This window comes from Lates calcarifer, linkage group LG23 (genome assembly GCF_001640805.2).
Source record: "Lates calcarifer isolate ASB-BC8 linkage group LG23, TLL_Latcal_v3, whole genome shotgun sequence".
In the NCBI taxonomy this organism is placed as follows: domain Eukaryota; kingdom Metazoa; phylum Chordata; class Actinopteri; family Centropomidae; genus Lates; species Lates calcarifer.
This window is the reverse complement of record NC_066855.1, coordinates 4590454-4616713: the sequence shown is the minus strand read 5'-3', so window position 1 is coordinate 4616713 and position 26260 is coordinate 4590454. Positions and strand designations below refer to the sequence as shown.

General features: G+C 41.5%; 3 protein-coding genes across 3 annotated transcripts; 1 reads left to right on the top strand and 2 right to left on the bottom strand.

Moving 5' to 3' along the window:
* Window positions 1-1177: 1177 nt before the first annotated feature.
* On the bottom strand, window positions 1178-3568 carry pvalb3 (parvalbumin 3). Its single transcript, XM_018672486.2, has 5 exons — window positions 3499-3568; window positions 2930-2996; window positions 2258-2390; window positions 1721-1830; window positions 1178-1625 (listed from the first exon to the last, which is right to left on the bottom strand). The coding sequence occupies exons 2-5, from the start codon at window positions 2988-2990 to the stop codon at window positions 1600-1602; spliced, it is 330 nt and encodes a 109-aa protein (XP_018528002.1). The 5' UTR covers window positions 2991-2996; window positions 3499-3568; the 3' UTR covers window positions 1178-1599.
* A 3720-nt stretch (window positions 3569-7288) lies between these two features.
* On the bottom strand, window positions 7289-9021 carry LOC108880783 (parvalbumin, thymic). Its single transcript, XM_018672485.2, has 4 exons — window positions 8852-9021; window positions 8548-8680; window positions 8349-8458; window positions 7289-7581 (listed from the first exon to the last, which is right to left on the bottom strand). Exons 1-4 carry the CDS (start codon window positions 8910-8912, stop codon window positions 7553-7555), a joined length of 333 nt encoding a protein of 110 aa, XP_018528001.1. The 5' UTR covers window positions 8913-9021; the 3' UTR covers window positions 7289-7552.
* A 2272-nt stretch (window positions 9022-11293) lies between these two features.
* LOC108880781 (serine/threonine-protein kinase LMTK2) lies at window positions 11294-23065 on the top strand. The gene is made up of 6 exons (XM_018672482.1): window positions 11294-11795; window positions 18991-19057; window positions 19209-19308; window positions 20890-21601; window positions 21957-22050; window positions 22872-23065. Exons 2-6 carry the CDS (start codon window positions 19033-19035, stop codon window positions 23060-23062), a joined length of 1122 nt encoding a protein of 373 aa, XP_018527998.1. The 5' UTR covers window positions 11294-11795; window positions 18991-19032; the 3' UTR covers window positions 23063-23065.
* The last annotated feature ends 3195 nt before the right edge of the window (window positions 23066-26260 follow it).

Here is a 26260-nt window from a genome sequence, read left to right as displayed (position 1 = left end):
AGATGGTTTTCATCTGGAAATGTTGTGACACAAAAGCTCACCAACACATGCACGCACCTGACCTGATGTGTAAGGTGAGGCCCTGGGTGGAGCTCTTTTTTGGTGCTGCACCTGGTCACCATGGCAACCGTCCACTCTAAACTGATGAGTTTGTTGTTGGGGGAGGGCATCTCAAACCATCTGACACAGCAGCGTCTCTGGTGAACCCAGTCAGCACTAATAGCATTAGGAGAGAGGGGAGGGATGCTTTTTGTAACGAGAACCAGGGGAAGAAATCTCATTATATTCTACAAAGTTTCACATACGGTGAGCATCTGACTCACTTTGTCGCTTTGTAAGTGGCAGAGTTTTAAGTAGTTACATCAGCTACTTGCTGTAATAAAAACTGAATCATTCAAGCTCAGAAAACAAACCTACTCTATGTCTAATCCTCCAAATTTGCAATGTTACACCATCAAGCATCTCAAACTCCAATGACCTACTGACAGGTTAGAGACGCCACCTTGTGGTTACTGCTCATTAATACAGGGCATGACAGAGAGGCTGGATGAATGAAATTTCAACACAAGAGATGAGAGCTGGATTAAATATGGCAGGATTATCCTAAATCTTACACTCATACTCACTATCACATCACCACAGCAGGATGACCTCCCACCAAAGTGCCTGTTTTAAGTGTGATCATGTGACTTATGAAAGATGGAATAACAAATTTCTTTCCTTACAAATGAAAAGTTGGACTCATTAGCAATAAGCACCTTTGCTCAGTTCAATACACTGAGGGGTTTTGCTCCTAGGGCCTCATTTGGTCTGGTATGACCAGCAGCTTATGGTGGCTAATGTTAGCAAACTTTAGGTAAATATTTCTGTATAATGCACATTACTGAGCCACTTCCCTGACTTTGACTGACTGGCTCTGCTTCACATGTGCTTATGTTAGTTTAGTAGCATTTGTAGCCTCTTAGCTAAATGTTATATATAGTTATTGTTCAGCAAAGGTCACCTCGTCAGGCTTTAAATGGAAGAAACATATATTAAATTGTAATTTGGTCAGTGGTCTCCAAGATTTTCTTTAAAAGAGTTTTTTTTATTTTTATTTTTTACTTTTCTAACAGGTGAAGCTATTCTTCAGGGTGTTCTTTGATTCACAGCTGAGTGTTAAAGACCAGGGTCAGACTTGTGTTATTGAAAAAGAACCTTTATTGTTTTCTCATCGTCCGTCCGTTTCCCATAAAAGTGCATCGTCACTGATCTCACGGTAAGCAAAACTCACATAGTAAAACGACGACAGAAGTGAGAGAGAGAGAGAGAAAGACACAAGTCAGCCACGCTATACACTTAGTCAGGTACATTCATTGTGGACAGCAAAGGGGTGAGCACGGCCAGAGAGGGAGAGAGAGGGAGAGAAAGAGAGAGAGAGAGGAAGAGACAGAGGGAGCAGGTTGTTTATGGTCTGGAGGGAGGTGAAAGGTCAAGTGTATAAAAGTGGTGTGGAGAGTTGAGAGAGAGTGAGAGGGAAGAGGAGAAGAGAGGAGGGTTAGTCTTGGCTCAAGTTGTTCCTTTAGAGTAGTGAAGTAAGATGTTGGTCAGTTTGTTCATTTAAACCTTGACCAAGGCAGCAAACTCTGCAGGGAGACAAGACAGAGAGTAGTTCCAATGTTATTTCAAGATCTTATGGGGGGGTGGGGTAAAGTTCATCTTGTGGTAAAAATGTTCTCACCATCAACTCCGATCTTGCCGTCACCATCAGAGTCACCGGCTTTGAGAAACTCCTTAGTCTCAGCGTCGGTCAGAGCTCTGGCACTGGCAGAGAAGTTCTGCAGGAACAGCCTGGAGAGGACAGTCAGACAATATTTAGTGCTGAACACATTGTGTATAAACATATTTAGGCCGATGAGTGAATCTTTTGTTTTTAAAGGTGTTTTGATTTTGAGATCATCTTTCAGTTTGTCACCAAAGATTATTCAACAGATCTTTATTGCTTTTAGCTTTGGATCATTTAGGCTTTCTCACACTGAAACTGATTTTTAATTTGGCCCAAAACTTTAATATGATTTCTCCTCTGGTTTATGTCACCCTACAACATGAGACACAAGAGGAGAGAGGAGGTGTAGAGTTGCTCCAGAGGAGAGCACCTGGTATATTCTCAGATGCTCTAAGGTGCTGACATCATTCAGAATTCACCGTGAGCCAAAGAAAGATGATCCCATGTGCTACAAGATCCTAGAGAAGATGAAATCGAAGAATGGGTGCTTACTTCAGCTCATCCTCCTCAATGAAGCCACTCTTGTCCTGGTCAATGACAGCAAAGGCCTTCTTGACGTCATCATCAGACTTACCAGCCAGGCCAACCTTAACAAAGAAGTCCTTGTGCTTGAAAGAGTCGGCAGCTGAGAGGAGACGGAGAGAGGCTCGTATAAGACACTGTAGATATAATCGCACAGAAACTAAAGTGTGTTCTGCAGCTGCATTGCTTCTCTTTTACAAGATTTGGCAGCTGGTTTGTATTCATCTCAAATCTTTGACTTTCAGCATTTCAGCTTAACCCTGCTAAAGGTGTTTTCCTTACAGTAGCTGCACTGATACAAATTAGGATATCTGTTTTCTGCTAAGACAAACAGAAAGTCACATTCTGTATGCTTGCTGGCACTATTGATCCAGCAAGATGTTTTAAAAAGATCATCCTGCTGTGTTAAATGCAGAAAAGATGCACGAGGAGGCTCCTTCTAACTGGCTGTAACTGTAATCGGGTTATCTGGTGATACTGCATCAGCAACTTAATTCTGCAGCTACACATGAGTAAAGTTCGAATCCAAGTCCTTCTCTTGCAGAGCAGATTTAATAGAATGCATGATTTTGTGCATGTGAAGCTGCTGCTAGGATTTCCTAAGTTTTTATACCAAATGCAGAGACAGTTTGCAAGGTTTACCTTGGCAAGCTGCAAGGGCTGCAGTGATGTCAGCCTCATTCAGGATTCCGGCGAATGCCATTGTTAACTGAGGGAGGAGAGAAGAGGACAAGTCATCAGTTCATCAGTTCAGCTGCAGCAAATCAGACAGGGGTGAGACAGTTTTACTTTGCATCTAAGCATATCTGTTAGCTTTCCTCACTGCACTTTGGAATACAGCATTTAAAGTTACAAAGCTACATGAAATCTTCACTTTGCCATGCAATGTATTTCCCAGTTCCCCTCTTTGAGTATTCCAAGGCACAAATGATCAGAAAAAGTAGTCCAATTTTTTCCCCCAAAACCAAGCCCTCCGAGGCAAAAGATCAAATATCCTTTGCAGCTGTGGTTGATTGGCAAATAGTTTTTTTCCATTTAGTTCCTTAGTTAGTCCAAAGCCAAACTCTGAGCCTCTGATGTTCAGAATCTGGCCCTGTGTGGCCCCTTTCCTCGATTTATATCCCATTGCATGAAGGTGAAGCCCTGGGACACTCTGTGAGTCAGGCAGCAGTCTCTGGGCTAAAGGTCTGCAGCTCTTCAGTGAAACTCACCTTAGGGTTAGCTCTAGAGAGTGGACTAGAGTGGATTCGCTCAGATGAATCTGCTCACTGCAGTGAACCCCCTCAGCGACTCTTGCAAGCTTATATACCTTCACTCACCCGAAATATGATGCATAGGCTATGTAATAGACACTGTGTGCAAAGTAGTCAAAGCTGTCGGTCAAAAAATGTGTCCAGTAGACAGAGCTGTTCTATTTATATGTACATAAATGAAGATGCTTAAATGGTAGGCTAAGTGTAGGCCTATGCAAAAGTGCTTGATATTGCATAAGGCTAATAATATACGCTGCTGATATGAGTGAAACGTACTCTGTGGCCATGTAGTTTTGGTCTGCTAAACTCAGCAGAGCAGCATGGAGTGGAGAATGAGGTAAACCTCTATACTGTGTATGGCTGGCATTACAAATTATCTGACAGTTACATGTAGTGTAAGTTACAGCTACAGCATTTTTATTATAACAGTTGTGATGACACCTCAAATATATTCTATGTCCATTTTTATGTTACATTTCTAAATTAATCTGAATATTAAGATTATTATTTGGACTATTATTTTGCCCAGAGATATCCCTAATAAATAAATGAATGATGAATAAATCACAGTGTTAAATATTGCTGAATATGTAGCCCATTGCAGAGCATAATCTCTCTCCCGTGTACTTCTACACCATAATCACCAGTGGTGATTAATGACCTGCACGTGCCCTCTGAACCGTGCAGTTTTGGTGAAAACGAGCCTGTGCGTAATTGGCGCGCGTAAAATGTCTTCAGTGACCTTCTGGCATTCCAGCGTCACAAAAGTCTAGTTGTTGTGATTGATTATCGCAGGCGGCGGTGACGACATTAAAAAATTCTTACTTAGTTTTTTAATTTTGATGTATTTATGTGAGTAGATCTTTTGATTTTTTTTATCTTTTTTTTCGCAGATCGCACCAATAATTTACTCAACATCCAATGTCTCAGTTGATTCTGCATAACTGCAACATTTGAGGACGCGAGACTGTGAAGCTCGTTCGACCATCTGGGACAGTGCACAAACAGAAAATGAATTGCTGCTGCAGAAAGTGACAATCAAGCGGCTTCATGCCCAGACTGTTGCAGTGGAGCGTTTTCATAAGTGCATCATTTTGGAAGGCTCCTTCTGCAAAGTTTAATGCATTTTATTAATGTGAATCCAATCTGAATGAATACATGTATGAAACAAACACAAGATGATAAATAAACAGTCAATAACACTGTGAGCGTGAAGGAGGGAATTTGATTGGAGAGCCAGAGGGATTCTTTGAAATGCTTTAATTTAATAGCACGTAATGATCATGCACTTACATGCAGCATGAGCACCGTCTGCCAGGCTTTATTTTTGGACCTCTTACACCCATTCAGACCATTTCTCCTTATGGCGATGAAACTATTTGAGATACTATTTTAGGAAACACTGAGAGTTGATTATCATCATCTTAACACTTAAGTGCGGTTGCGTAATGAGTACGGTTCTCACACTGTTCTAAACAATGAAACTAAATGAGTATCCTCTCTCCATGGTCTCTCCATGACCATATTTGCTCCCACGACGACTGTAAGCTGTTGTGTGCCTATTATACACCAGGTGGCAGTATTGAGATGATCCTGTGACTAATGTAATTTGACTTAAAATTGAAATATCAGCAAAATTTTATTATACTGTAAGCCCAAATTTTCATAAAACCTTTATTGAAAGCATTCAGCTCTCCACCTTTTTACACAGAATAAGTTCTCAGTTTAACTGCAGCCTCTGTAACGCATAAATTGATCTCTCTCTCTCTCTCTCTCTTTAAAAGCTTAAACATGTTGTCTAATTCGTCACTTCCTTCACCTCAGTGGTATCACACCTGTTCCCTCCCCAGACAGAAAGGGCACTGACAGTTTTTTTTTTTTTTTAATTTCACTCAGCTTCCTCTTTCACTTCAAATCTCCTTAAAAGCTTGGTAAAACTAATCTCTGGCCTTTAACATTTGCTGTGGTCAAGTGAGGTCTCTCACCTCAAACGACTCGGCCATAGATACTGTAACTATTCCTGCCCTTCTTCAATATCAAGCTTAAATTACAAATATCTCACAGCAGGGATAAAACCCATTAAGCAAGGCTATGAACTTCTGTAATATGAGTAAGTGAAGGATGCTTCCTCATCATATTCTGAACTTTATGTTTGAAATCATCTTTTATAGTGATTGTGGAATATTTAGAAAACTAAAACCCAGTGTTCCCTTGCTTTAATGAGCATCTCGGGATAGTAAACGCGTAGAAATTCAATTTAGATTAGATGATTTTAAGATATCAGAAGAATTTAAAGTTTTCTTATCATGCCACGTAGCTTGGGGCTGAGCAGATATTTCTTTCATCCCTGTGTGAACTAATTTATGAAAAGGAATTAACTACGTCTCCAAATCTCCACCTGACAGCAGGAGTTTGTTCCCTCCTGCTGCAGCAGAAATAGAAGTGACCCATATTCTCCTCTCACTCTCCTCTGCCCAGCAGAGCAGCATCTTGCCATCTGAGAGAAAGTTGCAAATAAATGTGCCTCACAGACAGAAGTCTGGTAAACGTTCTGGCCTGGAAACTCTATCCTGTCCCAGAACTCCTCCGCTGGGTCACCGCAAGTTCTCGGCCTCCTCGGGCCAGCACTGCTGAACTCCTGCCAGACACCCAGTCCTCCTATCCCTGTTTTCTCAGACCCCCCACCCCTGACACCTCTCTGTCTGCCAAAGCTGACTATGCTGATTCAGTCTGCACCAGGCAGGGCCAAAACTCTGCCTGTGCCTCCCCCCTCCCAGCATCTGCTATCACACACAATAAACATTTCAAGCCTGCACAGTAATTAAGACCAGGGGGCCAAAAAGCTGGATGGTAACTGGTATGGATCCATTGAGCACTGTCCTGATGTCATTTACTACAAGACCAGGTTACACAACTTCTCTTCTTTCAAATCCAAGTTAACTGAATCTTCAGAAGAATCATTTAAACTGTCAATAGACAGTAAAGAAGAAATATTCTCATGTCTATTATATTTGTGGAAAAAGAAGAGTGCCATTATGCTGTATAGAGATTCTGAGGACACAATAGTAACAATATATTTCAGCTGTCTACTTTGTGGCCAAATATCTTTCCTTTAAATGCTTTTAATTTCAGATTTAGTTACAATACTTTATGGAATTAAAATGCACTGTTAATGTTGTCCACAGAGATGGAGGACCCATTCAGGCGAAGAAGCTCATGCAGTGTAATGTGTGAAGCCTGAGCTTTGTGCTGTATTAGCCGTGTGCAAACTGTAAATTGAATGTATTTAATGTTTTTTTTTTTTCTTTGATTGCTGTGAACTCCAATGTGGAATCATTTTGTGATTATCCACAGTGAGCGTGTTTAATGCTTCATTTGGGCACAAAGAGCTAATTTATTAAGTTTTATGGCAGTAAATAATAAAATTGTTTTTCAAATGATGTTTTCACCCATACAATTATTTCAAAGAAAACAGGGCTTAATGTTGCGTACATGTCGTCTAAGTGTAAACATATAATTCACACCATACTATTCCATCTAAGGTGTCAAACCGAGGGTGGCAGAATGACAAACACTTCATTTGCACAGTGGAAAGTTGCTCATGTCGTTAATTGGAGAAACCAAAGCCTCCTGGCCCCTGGAAAAGCTGGACCTCTCCCAGTGCTCAATATAACATCAAAACATGCGAGAGAATTCAGCTCATCTTGACAAGGCTCTCGCTGGACATAAGCACAAAAAAACACATAAATATTTGATGGCAAAAAGTCAATTTATTCATAAACTCTTCTGGCAGGGAAAGACACATAGCAGAGAGGCGAGATTTAATTTGTAGTTTAATTACTTTATTACATTATTTTCCATTTAAACTATGACATGTTTTATTTAATAACTCTAAATACGTAGGATCCCCGGCTGAGTCCATGTAATTTACTGTAGCTAGTAAACATTATAAAAAGAGGTCCACCCTGAGATCATCACCATACAACAAATCATCAAGAGATCAGGCAGGCCTTTATGACGACTTGACCAGCGCTGAAAACTCTGAAAAACAAGGAATAAAAACAGAATATTAGACTTCTTAGATTCTTCCTCTTCACTGCATCCAGCTACAAACCGAACATAGTGAAGTGTGTAACTCTGGCAGTGACACACTGTATGAGGTGATTGTTGTAGCTGCACTTCAGCTGCCTAGAAACAAAGTAAAAGACAGCGCTGGGATGAAAGAGTGTGGACACTTAACAGGCAGAGGATTTATCTCTGTTCTAACTATTCTGATGCCTGATTCTGATGTTTAACACCAGGATCTGTGTTTACCAAAATGCTAAAAGACTTTAAATTTAAGGGAGAGCTCCTGGGGGCTTTTAGGAAGGTTAAGAATCAATGTCTCCACTTCCCAATAAGATACTAAATTTCCCTTTTATTGTTTTGTGTATCTGTTTTTTTATTTTGTTTTTTTTTATTTTGTACCTGATTGGCTATTTCAGCTCTTAGTACACATTTAAATTAAGTGATTGTGTCATCACTTGAGAGCTGCTCGAAGGTTACTCCCACTCTTAACTCTCAGTAGCAGCAAGTAGTTTGATAAATTTGTCTTTTTCTTAACATTTTTCCCCCGGTCTTAAGTGTAATTCTTACAGGTTTGATAAAAATCGGCCCCTGACCTCAATCCCCTCACAGCCTGTAGGAAATGCTGTACCCCTTTTCCTTTTCCTTTTCCTGGCAACGCAACAAAGTAAAACATTCAAGCCTGGCACAAACAGAAAATACAATGCAGCGCCTGCGGTTAAGTGCCCCTCAGGCCTGCTAACCTTCCCAGCCGATCTTCCCATCTCCATCCGAGTCTCCCTCCAGGAGGAAAGCTCTGGTCTCAGCTGCAGTCAGGGTCCGTGCTCCTTTGGCGAAGTTTTGCAGGAACAGTCTGATTGAGGCAGCACCACAGAGAAAAAACATGAGTATGTGTTCTGAAGTGTGTATAATCGTACATAGGTGATTTGTATAAAACTCAACTGTAACTCATCCTGTTCTATGAAGCCACTTTTGTCCTGATCCAAAATCTTAAAGACCCTCTCGATCTCTGTTGGACTTTTCTTGGATAAACCCACTGTTTTGAAAAACATCTTTGGACTAAAGGAATCCTTTGCTGAAAGTAAAACCACAGATAAAACTCGATTAGATCCAGAAAATTAAAATGATGTAGGCTAAAACTATAGCATCCCTCGAAGTACCATGTAACTCACAGTGAAATGCACAAACAAAGGCCTCACATCCTGGGGCTACACTTGCATAACCCAATAAATAATCACCTCCTCACCTTTACAAGCATTAATAGCTGAAGTGATGTCTGAAGCTGCTAGAAAGTCGGTGATAGCCATAGTCGTGGAGAGTCTGTTGTGGTGGATGTTGCAGCTTGGTGTAATATGTGACCACTGATGGGCAGAAAGAAACAACTGGTGACAGTGAATAGGCTTCACCCCCCAGTGTCAGAAACCACCAGTGTCCTTCTGTCTGCTGTCACCTGCAGCTGACCACTTCAGCCATCATGTGTGTGTGTGTGTGTGTGTTAAAGGGAGGTTGAAAGACAGAGAATCTTGCCACACTGCACAACTGTGTTTTAAAGAGTGATTTCTCCGGGGGTCAGAGGTCAGACTGGATTTAAATCTACCTAAACAGACCCCAGGCAGGTTGCGACTGTCTGTAAACAAAACAGTCAGTCGGTGAGGTTATATTTGGTGCATCTGGAGGGAACCTGGCTGGCCTGCATTTCCTGTTCGCTAGTGTTTCCAGCAACAGTTGCTGCCTGTCTGTGGTCGTCCCTGGCAGTGTTTCTGCAGGCTGTAAACATCCTGTTATTATGGCCTCTGTCACTTTCAGGCTGTGCTCCATGAAGCTGACTCCACTCACACAGTCATCTTGTTCTCACATGCTACATTTAGCATATGGAGAGCTCTGTTCTCAAATGTGTGAGTGTTCATTTTAGATAAGATAAAGATAAAGATAAACATACTCTACTGTAAGTATATGTCAAAAACCACACTCACACATACTGGGTTACAGAGTTCTTAATATGGATATTGTATCTCAATGAGAGATCGTAATGTGCACAATTTAGCAGCAAGAGGATGCACCAGCTATTCACAAATCCATCATTAAGTTTGTGCATAAATCCCTCTTAAGTTCATCATAACTACTTGCTAGTTTCAAACTAGTCATTTACTAAATTTGAAACTTAAATATTTCTTTCTAGCTAAACATCCAGCACTTACTAATTGGAAGCTATCAGCTCTGTAAACTGGAATTCACTGTAGCCATGAGATATAAATTATAGTTTACAAGGCTGAAAACAATATAATGAACTGAACATCCTTTCCAAATGTGTCTATGTCTTATATATGCATAGGATGGAGCAACATGTGTGTTTGAAAGTGTGTCATATTCCTGCTGTTGGGGAGCGAGAAATATTATGCTAACCTAGCCCATGTTAACGTTAGCTAAGCTAACGTTACTGGCATAATGTTTTGTAATTTGAGGTGCTGTAGGTTGTGTTATTTTGTTGTATATATTTGTATTTATTACTAAACATTGTTATCTAGTGTGTCAAATGTTTTCAACTATATCTCATGTTACCTTTTTCACTTGTCACTCTTACTGGCACACATATTAACAAGCTAACGTTAGTTTTGTCATTTCTTTCTTTCATAGCTTTCAGTTAGCTATGACTGCTATACCTGGCAGCTACTGGGTGTACTTAAATTATCTTAAGAACTAGTTTTTATAGTGCAACCCTTTTTAATGTAGTGAAGCATACAGCATACAAATATTTCATTCATAACTAGCTCATTTAGACTTTATGAGAAGCTGGTGCACCTGTCTTCTAACATGCATTCATTAGAGAATAATGTTTTCTCGAAATCGGTATATTATATTTTGGAGCAAAACATTTGAATTACTGGTCATGTGAAAGCCTCACCTTGTCAACACAGGAACTGTGTCTTGGTCAAAGATTACAACTTCTAGAGATAAGGGTTTGAATAGATGTATTTTTGAGTCTGTTTATCGAGCTGCATTTCGGGTTGAAACATGACTGTATGGCCTTTTGTTGTGTAAGAGTTTTTAGAAATTCAGATTATAACAGTGTTTGACACTGAAACTGTCAGCCAAGGATAATATCTACTAGTTACATATGTGTGTGTGTTTTTTTTTTTTTTTGTTGTACTGTAAATCAATCGATGGGATCCTGTGGAAAACCACCTGCTGAGGAATTCTCACACTTGCAGGTGCCCTGGCAGTTTGCAGCTATGGAATACAGGAAATGGAGTGTGGTTAGCTGGCAAAGTTATTGACTTTTGTTCTGGTGAAACACAAACTCTCCTCACAGTATCTCTCTACACCACATTTGACCCCTTTTGTTTAACTGAAATGCAGTCCATGTGATTTTATGTTGACTTTATCCTGCTTCTTTAATGATATTATGCTCTGAAAAACACTGTTTTCCACACTTTCAGTCTACATATGTCTTTATGGCTCCCATGTGCACCGGCCCTACCAGGCAGCACGTGTGGGCCCAAGGCCTGGCCAGAATGACGTGAGCTCGGCTTCCTCAGGATGGACTACAGTGAGGCCTGCAGCAACCAGAGGGCCGGAGGAATGACAAAAACATCCTCTGTTCCCCCTCACGTACCTGCCCCCCTCGGCCTTGTCCCTTTCCACGCTCCGATGCTTGTTTTCAGGAAGACCAGGCTTCCTGCGTGATGGAGCAGGGGATGAGAGGAGGAAGAGGGGGATGGGACAGAGAGGAAAAGACAGACACACAGAGAGATGGATGGGCATGGGGTGACGGTCCTGTGCACGTAATGATTTGGGGGAATTTATTTCTATTGGTGGTTGTTTCCTTAACAGGTACAAGCAGCTGTAAGGGCGTCTGAGCGACGGGGACAAGGACAGTTACTCTACAGATCTACTGAGTAGATAAAAAACTTTTCACAGATATACATTTTTTTGTTTCTTGCACCTGAGAAAAGTTTTGTTCCATGATAGCAAACGTAACAGGGAGTGGCCTGATGTGCGACTGAGACAAGTTAAAGACAAATAATGCACTTTGTAACTACATACAAATCTGTTTTTGGACTTTCTGGACTTGGATCTGGATCTTTGTTCTTTCGCTTGCCTGAAAAACAGTCTTCTCTTTTTCATTCATCAATTTGTGCGGGAAAATACTAAGCAGTGGGACAATTAGCACCAGACATGGAAACCAGATGGTAGGTAGCATTTTACATAAATGAAAGAGCCGTTCGTGTTCTATAATCACAGGATGCATTCTTGTTATGCCCTGACCTGGTTTGCACAAGTCTGTTTATTTACGCTATATTGATACAAAGCTTATCTAGAGGGACTGTGTTGCTCAAGGAAACCAGGACAGGATGTATCATAGATGCATTCACACATACTGGATTTTATGGGGATTTATTTATGAGATTTGGTCTACAGGGGCATTTTTCCTCTATGGCATCAATCATCATTTTATCATTATTCATAATTGTATATTATGAGTAATAAACACCCATTAAGACTGGTAGGTTTTTATGATTTATGCTGCTAAAATCTGCAACAGATATACCACTAAGTTTTCAAGATGTTTGCTTACCTTACCTCCTTCAGTGTTTTAATAAGCATGACACAGACAAATTATATCCACATCTTTCTTTCTCTTTTTCAGTTTCTCTGACTTTTGCAGACTATGTTGCATTGTTATTGCTCATATCTTTACGACAGATTCAGTGACCTTGGCTCAGGTTGTTCAGTAGGTTGTCAGCTAACCTTAGGGTTGATGTCTCAATCCTTGGCCCCTTCTGTCCACATGTCAAAGTGTCCTTGCATTGACACTGATCCTCAGATTGCTCCCATTGAGAAGACCTTGTGACAGGCCACCATCGTTTAGTGTGTGAACGGGTGAACGAAAGACTTTGTGAGAGGATTTGTCTGCTCTGTCTGTCTGCACTTACATGTGCTAAAATAAGTGTTTGAAAAATCTTAAATCATAAATTGTCAAGAGTTAGTATTGAGTGCTGAATAGAACTGTAGTACTGATGATGAGAAATGCTCTCTGTCACATATAATAAAACGCTTATCCTGCCTGACGTTCTTATATTGACCTTTAAACTTCTCTATGCAGACAGAATAAATATAAAATATGTTTAGAACAGCATGTCTCAGGTTTCAGGCAGTCACTCTGTGTTTAATGCCTTCAGTAGAAACAATTTATCTTGGAAGCCATTTTAACTCAGAGAAACGATAGACTTAATGTCCCGCTGCATGGTAAACTAAATCTTTAAGTCCCTCTGTAATGTCGGAAACGTTTGGCTTCTCAGGCAGAGACACAGGCGGACAGAAAGAGAAGAAGACAGGCACCCCGTTCATCCGTGCATCCCTGAGGAAAGTGGTCGCTCCTCCTTTTTCCTGGGCTCAGTTACTGCTTCATCTATTTCTATCTGACCAGCTGTGGTGGGCATGCCAGTGAAGCTCTCAGATTCGCCTAAGATTCCTCCTCCGACACACACTCTAAGCTCCACCCACCGCCCTCACCCACCACCCCTTTTCTTTGCTAACTGTTTTATCTCCTTCTTCAGTTTTGGCTCCAGTCTTTCAAGCTTAAATGTGTGGCTGGCCGTGTGTGTTTCTGTGTGCATGTCAGTCTCTTCAATTCTCTGCTATGTTTTGACACACATCACTCAAGACTGGATGAGTGTGAGTTTGTGTTGCCTGTTCATGCATCTCCAGTATTTAGTCTACAGTATAGTGTAACTAAATCTTTATGTGGGCCCATGCATTTATCTACACTGTGCATGCTGTTGCCTTTCAGTTCACTAAAATGACAAAAAAAATTGGAAAAATGAAATATTCTGTCACATTTAACATAAAACAAATATGTAGGAATAAGATTAAAAGATACAGGTGGCAAGCCATATAGTGGTGTAACCACCCTGAAGACCTTGACTTGTGTAGATATCACTCTACAACTGTAAGACTATGATAATAATATGACCATAATATGAGTTTCCCTTATGCCAGCTACGTACCTAGCAACCAGCTAACTCCAGTTCAGACACTTAGTTTTGAGGTAAAAAATGTCCAATGCAATCTGAACTTGAATAGCGTCCTGATCGGGCAAAAACTTCACACTTTTGGCTCTCCAAAGGTATCAGAGAACAAAACTATATAATTACTATGTCAAAGGATATTAAGATACAATGAGAAATTAGAGCCACTATGGCACAGGAACAGAGGCCCATGGTAATAAAATCTGCATGACACCTAAAGATCAATAATGAGGAAGATATATCTTGCTTGTTTAATTCATACAAAAAACATCAATTTCAAACATCAATCATATGCTAAATTATTTCTTTACATACAGTACATAACCCCCTGGTAGCTGTGCCTCTGTCTCAGGTCTTCATGTTAAGCTACGTTAGCCTACTGCTGATGGTAGCTGCATATTTAGCAATCAAACATGAGAGTGGTTAGGGTTAGGGTTATTTCCCTAAATTGACAAACTTTTCCTTCAGCACAGAAAAGACCTCTCAGTAAAAAGAAACGTGTTGATGTTGCAGCTTTGGTGGACGACAGCAGTAACCTGGTGTTGGGGTCCATCAGAGCCTGGAGGAAAGTTGATCCGCCTCAGCCTGCTAGGTTAAATGCAAAGAAGAGATGCATGTTAAAACGCACCGAGATCTTGCCCCTCTCTGTACCCTTGGTCCTCGCTCTATTTCTTATCTGTTTGAGCTGTAACTAAGGGGCAATCCTGACTCATTACATTTTTGACTTAAATGTGGTTGCTGCTGTGCAACTGGATCAGGGCCTGATGAATACCAGCCAGCTTAAGATGCAAGTGATAGGATTTGTACTGGGACAGTACAAGGGTGAAGGGGTAGATGGGTTTGGGCAGGGGTGGGGGTGGAAGGGGGGGTGAGGGAGTCCCTCAGAGGAGAGGAGGGTGGGTGATTTGCATCAAAGTCAGTGGTGTCAGGAAGAGAGTCTCAGTCTGGATTTATAAGTGTGTTGGACTGATGGATTTACAGGCTATAGAACATATTCTAGACATATTCCCTCTGAACGGCCTTTTCTCTTATATATAACAGTTAGTGGGCTCTACAAGCCAACACAAGTCCCCATATAAAAGGAAGAGTTTGAGATGAAAGCATAGTGTCCTGTTTCATGTTCCTATAGTGTGAGGTACTGTGATATACCCCTGGGCAGGGCCTGATTCCCAAATAAAGATATTTATGTATATTGCAATGCCACAGGCCCCTGTAAACCTCATCACATTTAAGATTAGCCACTGAAACAGATCTGCTCTTATCAGATCTGGGGTTGTGTGTAAATGAGAGCTCTGTCAACGAGCGCTCAATCTCAGCTCCTCCATAAACACTTTAAACCAGTTGAGGAGTACCCACAGCTGTCTCAGCATGGGAGCGTGTTCGTACGGGTCAGAGGTCAGGGTCGTGCTTCTCAACAACCCACCCCCACCACCGTCTTATACCCGCCTGCAGTCCTGACATTTCAAGTGAATTTCTCCTCACTCGTGTGTGCGGCAGCTGTGTGTTAACTCTGTGTTGTATCACTGAAATATCATTTTGTCCTGCTTAGCTGCAGCTTCATTACAGGGCGAGATGAAGTAAGTGTTTACATACATTGTCACCCACAAGTGCAGAAACTGAAATGGGCCCTCATAAGGTGACAGACAGGCACAGGCCTTTGACCACTGGTTTTAGTATTAGACTGATATAATAGTTTGGTGTTAAAAGCTGTTGTCTGTCTTGGCCTTTGCTCCACATTCAGTCACACAAGTATTGCAACTTTTAACATAAAGAAGCAAAAGAAACGCAAGAAAATGAAACACTTTTAACTTCACTCTCTTAATCACAGCTACAGTTCTCCCTTAGTTTTCTAGCAAGGATCACAGTTTGTGTTTGCGTGTGAAATCCTCAGCTGTATCACCCTCGCCGAGGTGAACTCCTTCACACTGCTGCTGTCCAGTGGTAGCCAGCTGCAATGACACATACTTGGGTACACCAGGGCTTACCATGTGGTCCAGGCATTTATTCTGAAATTTTGCGTGTTTTCATGTTTAATGAAGACTTAATGTGACTTATATTCTGTATGTGGAGATAGCTTACTGTATAAATATGCAATCTCTGCTGTAACATTTTATTTACATGTATATTCTACATTAATATATTTTTACTTGATTTTACTTGTACAGTGACAATAAAAGCCTATTCTATTCTATTCTATTCTATTCTATTCTATTCTATTCTATAAGTGACTCTCTGTAATCTGTCTTCTCCCAACCAACCAAATCTTTCCCCCCAACGCAGACCTACCCTCCTCACACAGCTCCCTCTCCTCCTATCTCTGTCTGCCTGCATCTTTTCATACAAACACACACTCCCCCTCTCTTTACACTCACACATGCTCACACTTCTCCCGATATGGCAGTGCCCTTGGCAGCGGTGGTGCTAGTTCAGGCGGGACTGGGTCTGGACTGGGGAAGAGCAGGTGTACTGCTGTCAACAGAGGCTCATAAATACTCTGCCAGCGATCTGAGATGGATTACACATTTATGTCATCATATTAAAGACACCCTGTCAGCAAACACTTTTAAGACCATATAATCTCCCACCTAAAAGAAAAGTCCTCTCTGCCTGCAAAGGGAGTTTATGGCAGGGCTTGGTGCTATGTGGTCCAGCCAGTGCTGATCTCCAACAAATTAGTCATTCAATTCACAACCAGATGCAGACCTGTACCCTGGCTTGTATCATTTTTAAATGCTAAGACTGCAAAAAAGGGTTCCCCTGCTTCTTTTACATGTTAATGACAGAAGGAGTCACAGTTTTATTACTGTTGAAGCAGGCACCCTGAGCAAATGTGTACTCATCGGTGACATATTTACCGCTCTGTATGTTGTCATTTTAGTGTCACATTTCACTCCTTCTCACCTACTCTCCTCTGCAGCCATGAAACCCTGCTGTGTCCAAATAAAGGCTGCAAACAGCACCAGCGGCGTCCTGACTAGGATGTTTCACTTCCCCGTGTTCACCCATGGTGCTTTGCGACGTCCCATTCCACTGGCGTCGGACAGTGACTTTGGAGATCAGAGCTCCATATGTTCTCTCTTTAGGCTTTGAGCATGGTGTATTTGGCATGCTCAGAATAAGCCCAATGATCTCCAATTACCCTCCTCTCACAGATTGTTTGGTGTCACTTGCCGTCTGCTGGCTGGATATGATGATTCTGCCCCTGCAGTGTAAAAGGATAGTTGCATAGTTCTTTTGGCATACACTGCGCATGTTACAACTCAATTGGAGCAGTAAGACACAGCGAGCCCAGACCAATTAATTAAAAAAAATTGAGCTGAAGTGTCACCTCGGTGCTTAGGCTTGTTCTCACCTACTTTACCACAACAGACACGTTCTTTTTACTAGTTCACCTGCTCAAACCTGTGAGGTCAGGTTTCCTGCATGCTGCAAAGAATTATGGAACTGAGCCACGTCTCTGTCGTCGTGGCAAGAGAGTTGGCTAGCCAGATCCCCTGGCTGGTTGGAAACCAATTTAGTTGGCTTGATGGCTTGCAGCATAGCTGTGGCCAAAGATGCAGAGTAGGTCAGCAGAGAAAATATATCCAGCGCTTTATCCTGCTTAAATAAACTACATCATATAATAAAATACAACTGTTAGGCCTCCTCAGCTTCCTCCCCAGTCTGTCAGGGAGCCTGAAACCAAAGACGTATCACTCATTTCATCTGACATTTATATACAGCGATATCAGATTATGAGAAACTCAGGCAGGACACATCAATCATAACTCCAATGTGAAAATAGAATGTGAAATAGACCGGAACCAGCTCACATTTTGTGCCAGTGAGAAGGCTTTCAGCTCGGCAACTGTATCACATCCTCACATGTACTGCTAAGTCCAGTGAAAAAAGAGTTGACTATACTGAAACACTGTACTATAACACTGTACTGATATGGGTCGCTGAGTGACATGACGCCACAGAGGACGACTGTATGTGACAAGAAAGCAATTGCGGGGATGAAGACGGGAATTCTGAATGGAAACACCATCTGTCCATCTCTATGTGTCTTTTCCCGTTTCTTGCTTCATTACCTGTCTCTTCTCTCTCATGTCCCTCTATCTTGGGAACCAGAGATGGACTGAATGGTGATGCTGTTGCCTCCTGGGAACAACATCCTGATGCTGTCTGGGTGTGTAAAGCAGAACTCCAGCATCAGTGATTTTGTTGCCAGGGGGAGGACTAAACCTACAGGAACTTCCTAATAAATGTGTGTACTTGTACATTACATGATGATAATGATAACAACAAATATAATGATGATGAATGATATTACAGTACAATATAAGTGGCAGTCTGATGATTCTTAGCCTCACTGCCAAGTGAGTTTTTCTTGCTGACAGGCTGACAAGTAGCTGAAGAGCTCTGCTGCAGTTCTCCTCGCTGCTGGCCAAAACCTGTTATTCTGCTTTTTACCTCTAGAGGGAGCTAATGTTCACTGTTGACACTTCCACTGGCAAGCCACACAGGCCCAAGCCATAACAGCCACCATGTTAAACGGATCTGTTCCTTTTTTCCCCCAGACTTTCCTCTGTAAATGATTTTCTACTCATTCATAAAACTTCCTCAATCTTCCAGCTTATTTTCCATTTTCTTCTTTTCCTGCTACTTTTTTTTTAGAATGCACTGCTGATTGTGGTAAACTAACTACCTTTGATATCACTCTGATAAACTGCAGCTTTTAAACCTTTAAACCTGGGGGTGACTTTATAGGCGAATGGTCAGGGCACATACCACATCAACTCTCAGCTCTGAGCCAGGTGTGAGCTCTTTTAACGATGAAACGACGCACAGCTGCCCAAGAAACGTTTAGTAGCCAAGTGTCCAGTTACTTTTGAACCCATGTCTTTAAAGGATTAAATTTAACACACAGTTATTTCAATACTGATGTGAACCTACTCAAATTGAAGCAGAGACACAGCACTGTCTTTAATTACAGTCCACAGTGACGTCCACACTGCTGTTACTCTCTACCAGGAAGACAGCTGCGTGACTTTACACCAGATAAGTTATTGATCCCTATCTTGCACTCTGCAGCTGCAGAAAGTCCAGCAGCCTCCAGGGAGTCTGCTATACACATGAGCTCTTTGTCCTCTCTCTGTCCTCACCCCCTTTTACATCTCTTCGTCTCCATCACCTTCCTTTACTCTTCTTTCACCCCCTCCCCACCCCTTACCTCCTCTCACCTACGCTCCTTATTTCATTTCCCCCCTCATTCCTTCACTCCCTATCCCACCTGATCCACCCCCTCCTCCTCCTCTCTTTTTCTGTGCATCTCTCTGCCCCCCCGCCCATATGTTTCGCTCCTGTCTTTCAGTGCCCTCGATGAGCTCTCCGTCGTGCAGTAAAAGCCGGGGGAATGAGCAGGGCTCGCAGGATGCAAGGTAGGAGGAGGAGAAATGTGCTGGTGTCATGCATGGCGGATGCAGAGAGATTAAGCGTGTTGCAACACAGTTTTTGCAGCATCATGATGCAGCAAAATTTGGATGCAGGGCACATCGGTTGATAACCATGTTCCTCTCCTTATTTCTACAGAGTTAGAATACTTCAGGGGTGGAGCTACACTGGTGATTTCACTGGACGGTTTGAACTGGCTTTCTAGAAGGAGATGCAGTGACAAGGGAAACAAGAAACGGTATCATTTTGATTTCTGTGATTGATGGTGTGTCTACATGAAGACACTAAAGGTTTCTTATGTTTCTGTCCCTCTCTCTGTGGACATAGTGGGACCTCTGAGGTGCTGTTTCTGTTGTGGCTGTTTGGAAAAGTACTACATCCTTTTCTGAGCCCTTCCACCTGTTACACAGTGAGGTGTTAATTTACCTGAAACAGGGCAGATTACAGGCTTCATGGCCTACTGCCTAGGTGTGTACGTGTGTTTTTGTGTGTGTGTGTGAGGCTGTACAGTAGTGTGTGTGTGTCCTTTTACATCCTTTACGTCACAGCTGCTGTGAGTCAGCTCCTCTCTTCCTTTCCTGAGTCACTCTTCCAGCGGTTGCTTGGTTACTGCAGAGCAGTGAAAGTTTCCTATTGCGTCCTTGTCTCTGTGGATGGATGGGCCTCGATATTTATTCAAGCTCAGGAGTGAGTGGCCAAATCATGTATGTGTGTGTGTGTGTGTGTGTGTGTGTGCGCGCTTTCAATGGGCAAAGGCTGACAAATCAGTTTTAGTACATCCTGTTGTTAACAGACACTGAAGAGGCTGTCTGTGTACTGCAGCTGACCTCTTACAATATCCAAAAAAAAAAGAAGAAAAGACAAAGCAGACTGAAATTGAATTACATTTGTGTGTAAGAGCAGATCATCTTTAGACGCGGCCCACATATCATCTTAGGGTCAAAATGCCCCATTGTTATGTTTGTCGAATTGTGTTGTTCCCACTAGCTAGGCATTAAACTGTCACGCTAGACATGTAGCTACTGTCAGTGAAAAGCATTTATATAGAGCAGTATATGCCGCTGAACTGCTAACTACTGGTGTAGTACAGTTACAGCTTCTGTCAGTGCCCTTTAAAAGTAGTAGTTTACTTTTTACCACTTTTATATTGGAGGATAATCTCTCATGGGGACTAACATAGCTAGATGGAGCAAGCTAAACGTTAGCCCTCTAGCTAACGTAATCAACTGTAAACAACCAAGCAGTAAATCAATAGTTTCCAGGGTTTTTTGGATCTTTTCTTAAATGTAAGTTGGTTATTGCTACATTAGAAAGACAACCATGTTAAATTACCTCTTTTTAAATTCTGGTTTAATATAACTAGGGTGTTTGTTTTGTGTAAAATCAGTAACTGAGCAGCTGATAGTCAGTATACCACAGAGGTGGCAGAACAATCTGGCAGTGAGCTGGAGTTCTTGTGCTGGCCTTGATTGGATGATGAGTTGCAGGTGTGGGGATGAGCCAGGTACCTGATGACAGCACTGTGTCCCAAATACACACACAGACAAACAAAGGAGGAGGGGACACGAGGGAAACCATAGAAAACACACGGAAAAGCTTGATTCATGACACAGGGCTAAAACATATTAACTGACTCCGATAGGAAGGATGGCTAAGACTACAAACTGGAATTATTTCTTAAACTCTGAGTACTGCTGTTTATAATACTGTAATCTGTAATATGGTCCAAATATACATTGATTTCCATTTCTTGTTCATCACTTGATGATGCACTGAATCAAATTAAATGCTACTGAGTCACTGTGAATCATTCATACAGGGATGAAGAGCTCCAGTTTTGGATATCTCCAGGTCAGATGGTCCTGGCTGACGAGAAGCTGCAGCCAATCACAGACTTTTGTATCCTGGACCAAAGAGGAAGTGAAGCTCTTAACTTATGGAGGAGCACTGAGTGCAGATCAACCTTCTTGCTCTCTCCTCAACACTGTCGTCCTCTAGAGGAGCCTACCCAGCACTCTGCATTTACTGCTTTAGCTTCATCTGTCTCCGAGTGCCCAAAGGAGGCCCCATGGACCAGACTCATCTTAAAAATGAAAGACATTTTCCCTCTGATGACAAAGAATGTAAATTTGACAACCCAGCTGCACACTGTTACAATGGATCGCCCCAATAGGCTTATAATTTTCTATGATGAAGACATACCATCACGACTTTGTAGTGACATTTGCTACTCTCAAGACTGTAGGACATTCATAGGGAATACAGGGTGCCATATCAGTGATAACAACAATGTGTCGAGTGATTTAAGAAACTCCACTGCCCACTCGCCCTCTGATCCCAACAATAACCCTGAGGATGATCAGAGTGAAATAGATAACAGAGACAATTTTAATATATGCTCCCATAAAAGTCTTTTAAAGTCCTGTCAAAGCTACAGTCATCCAGGAGGATCCTCTGAAAGAGACAGGAACAAGAAAATGAGGAAGAGCGTGTCCTTTGATGACGACGTCATGGTTTACCTGTTTGATCGGGTACTGATCTCCTGTTGTCATGTCAACACTGTAGCTTGGTTGGTTTTTGGCCTTTGTTTCCTATTGAGGTAGTGAAGGTGGAAAGGTCTGAAGAGACATTCTTAAAGGAACCTATTTTCTCCACCAGCTTCTTACTATGAGTGCTGCAGTCTTAGATGAAAACAAAACACTTGTTCACCTGAGCATGTTTTTTTAACTCTGTTGCTAAGTTAATGTTGAATGTTAATTGTTACAGAGAAAACCACAGTTTCAGGGACTTTAAGGGGTAAATATTTAAAATTTATTTTGATAAATGAAATATAATTGTATTAATCAAAGTCAAGGCTTTGATGCTACAAACTGTTGTTCTTCTTAGGAGAGTCCCACCGTGGAGCTGCACTGTGAGCCCTGCACATCTCTGCCAAGCAGCTCCTCCTCCAACCTTCCAGATGTTACATTAGAAGACAGTGGTACAGTCCAGGACCATACCAATTGTTTTGCATGTTTTATCCCATTAACTACAAACTGTGTATACTTTACATTACTGGAGACCATTTTGTGGTCGGCAGCACATTAACTCAAATACTGTACTTTGTACTATAACAATTTATACTTATGTTTCATATAGAAATATTTTACTTTTTATTCAGCCATAAGATATTTACTGTTTCTAGATTATTTTAAAGAAAAAAAAACTGACTACTGATATATTATACACTCGAATAACACTGATTTTCTGCATTGAATAATCTGATTTTGATTTGATTTGATTCTTTCAGTACATTTTACTAGTAATACCTTTACTTAGTGTGAGTAACATTTTCAGTGCAGCACTTTTACTTATAAAGGGATAATATTGCAATTTACGTATTCCATTTGCACAACTTTGATTTTCTTCCTCCCAATGAGTCACAGGCTACAGTTTGTAGCCCTGTATATTGTATTAAAATGAGCGTTTACCTTCAATATTGATGTATCTCTGGGTGTAACAGGATGTTAGATCAAGATGTCTGGTTTCAAGCCTTCTACAGGTACAGCTAAGAAAAAGAAATTCTGTCATTTATCAATAAGTGACATTATATTTTAACACTAAAACATTTCTGACTATGTGGGGATAAAACCTTTTTTCCTACTGTGATGTTATCTATTTCAAACAAAAGCCTCTGACTTTGGGCGGGAAAAAACACGGGTTAGCAAACTTTAATGTTTGTAAGTCCTGCTAAATCCAGACGCTGCAGGCTGTTGACAGTTCGTTATCACTAATTGTGTATTCGGATGGTTTTGCCTGCAGGCTTGGAGTGGGAGGACGACTTCTCAGCTTTGGAGAAGAACTGCCATTTTCCCTGTGTCAGTCACTCTCAGCACAGCGCCCTCTCCCTGCCATCACATGGCTGGACTCCTCGGTCCAGGCCGGAGCGTTACTTTCTGTCCCAAACCTGCCTCTTCCTCACCCATGTCACTGAGTCAGACCTTGAGCTGTGAGATAAACGGTTAGTGACACACAAAAAATAAAACACACACGCACATTATATTTTATGACACAGTGGCAGTCGGCCACAGCCTTTCCATCCCACCGTCTGCCTTCAACCAAAGGCCACCTCACCGTCACCATGGCCTAACGTGACATCCACACTTGTTTTTCTTTCAAACAGCCAGCCTCGGTCTAATGGAAAAACTGACTAATCGTGCAGATCTAGTCCTCTTCACCTCTAACTCGCCTCCCCTCCTCCCTCCTCTTTTATGATGAGTCAGTGATTTTTAATGGCTTTTTTTCCCCTCTCTCTCTCTTTCTCTCTCTCTGCCCCAAATGGATTCAAACACACCTGCCGTTCATGACATCACAGCCATGCAGGACTGTGCGACAGTGCGTGTGCTTTAACAGTTGTTGGTATGACACGACCACTGGCTGTGATGTGTCAAAACAGCCAGTTGCGTAACAACGCTGGTACCTTTCCAGCTGCAAAACACTTTGGAAGCTGCTCTTTATGCCAGGTTGTGTCCTTGGACCTTGGCTACGAAACAGTTCCTACATGAGTTTAATAAATTGTCACCTGCCTCTGAAATTCAATTCCATCCATTCAACAAATTCCATCTTAATCTTGATGCGACACAGAGAGTATATGTTGTTTATACAGTTTGTTTTGCTCAAACAGAGCATGCTTGTGGAGGCCCTGTTTGCTTGCCTCATTACTGAAGTGTATTCAGCTCAGAATTTATCAGCAGCTGCGGCTAAATAAACAGTGTAAGCCTTAGGGCCAATGGAAGCAGAAACTGAACAAACTAAAAGTAATAGATAATGTTTCCACAGAGCCAGCATCAGCGAGGTTTGGTTGATTAGATACAGTGTACCTGAGGAGGACAGGAAACCTGGCAGGACCAGTCTTAGCGTTCACACACACATACACACACACACACACCAGCTGTTCAAGGACACCAAAACCAAAAAGCTGAAACTGTTTGCCTCTGAGAGCTGGGAGCAACACACCTGTAAACTGTTGTTATTGTTACACATTCATGATAGTTTAACATCAGCGTTAATGTTGCTGAAGCCAACTGACACTGACTGACTTTTAACAAGATGACTTAGATAAAAATGATGAGGTAGGTAGGCTGGATATATTTACTAAATAAAGCACTTGGATGAGGCAGGTAAATGTTATGGATTTTTCAGTTCAACCTAGGTGAAGTAACTGCTCTACTGCTGATATTATAGCATTAATATTGACAGTAGTTCTACCAGTTATGAAATATCCAGGGGATGTATCCTTGAATAAATCACACATTTTCTTTATCCCCTGAGATGTCCATGTGCTGTACCTGGCAGGAAACCAGGGTCATCTTTTACTGGAATCAGTGGGGAGTTTAAATCTGACCTTGTCTCAAGTTTGCGTGTAGTAAACCACGCCTATAAATTAAATGATGGGATTGTTGTTACAGAGACTCCTTGATAATTTAAAATTCAAAAAGCCAGAGGCCTGTGACATTTTCCAGGTCCACCCAGTTTTAGAAGTGGGGACATCTAAAGCTCCTTTTGAACTAGACTTTGACATTTTTAGCCAATAAGCCCTCTTTTGTTCCTCCTCTTTTCTTCCTCCTCTTTTGTCAATCAACCATTAAGTAACTTCTGCACCTTGCCTGATATAAACAAAAGAATCATTGCAGGGGTCAGGACATTCATTTTAATGACAGACACTCTGCTGAGCAGTCACAGGAGAGGTGGAGCCTGGTATCTTTATCCAGGAGAGAATTATTTAAACATTAAGCATCTGATGAAACATTGGAGTAATCTGAATCTGGGCCAAAGGGACATCCTTGACGTACTGAGTGACGGAGTGGGGAGCAGTCTCATCTATAACCAGTGGTGATGACTGAAGCTGCATCTCTGAGACATTTGAGAAAAGCAATGAAGTCCCAACAAATGAAAATGAAATGTACAAATGAGAGCAGAAATATTAGTCAAAGACAGCTACTTTTTAAATATTACAAATCACATTTTGATAAGTGGCTCAAGATCGTTCAGACAGTTTGAAGAAACTGTGATTACTACCAGCTGCTCTGTGTACAGCCTAATGTGAGATAATGTGTGATATAGTATTTACAGTATATGTCACAGTCATGCCAACACCCTGTGTCTGGACTCCACTATCTATCACAGCAGGAAAGGGCAATAATCCCAACTGCCAACAGTTGTGTTTGGGGCTCCAGGTTAAACAGACAAAGTGGGATTACTGCAGGTCACACGTCCATGTGTGGAAGCAGTCTAATGGTGATTATTCAGAAAGGTTAATTATGTTACCAGTGCTCCATCCATCTCAATTTGGTATATTTATTTAATTTAACAGTCGTCTGAACGTGTCCAGTAGTCTACATTACTCTCTCATCACAGAGGTGCTGCAGTGCAAGAAAGTTTACAACAGTTTTTTTTCTGGTAAAAAGTAAATAATAGAACATGGTTTAAATGAGACCTGGCCCTGCCTCTGTACGTTCAGGTGTAGCCTGGAGGACTGTATTCAAATGAAGCAGTGGAAGGAGATAAGCCACAATGGAAATTATGTTAACTGCTGGGAGTTAAAGGAGTGAATAAGGAACCAAAATGCTTATTGTACTTATTAACTGTCTCATTTACTCCTTACAGCAGTTAACCTGTAACACTGTACTTCTCCTTGGACGTGGACTGTAGTTTTGTGTTAGAGCAGTGTGCGGTTGTTTCTATTTAAGCGTCACTGAAATTTAGAGGGAAAGCACTGAGTCTTAATGTTTTATAGCTGCACAAATATCAGCTATCATTACTGGTGGAAAGTAACTGAGTCATTTTGTACTTTTTACTTCACTGCATGAATGAAATATGATGAAAATATGAAGAAATATGATTAATCGTCACGGCTTAAACTAGAGGAGTATACAGAATAGTTAAAATTAGCTTAATTTACATCAGCTGCAACGTTTGATGATGTTACTTACTTCTGCACCTTAAGTACTATTTTGAATGCAGGACTTAAACTTGTAAAGGAGTATTTTCATATCGCAGTAATTCCACTTTCTGCTTATTTCACCACTGCTAGGTTAGTAATAGGCTAGCTAGCCGATAATAGTTAAAACAAGTTGAACTGATGAGATTATTAGGACTGTATCATCGTTGTAAAGCTGTGACAGCAGCAGTCTGGTTTAAGGGCAGAGCGC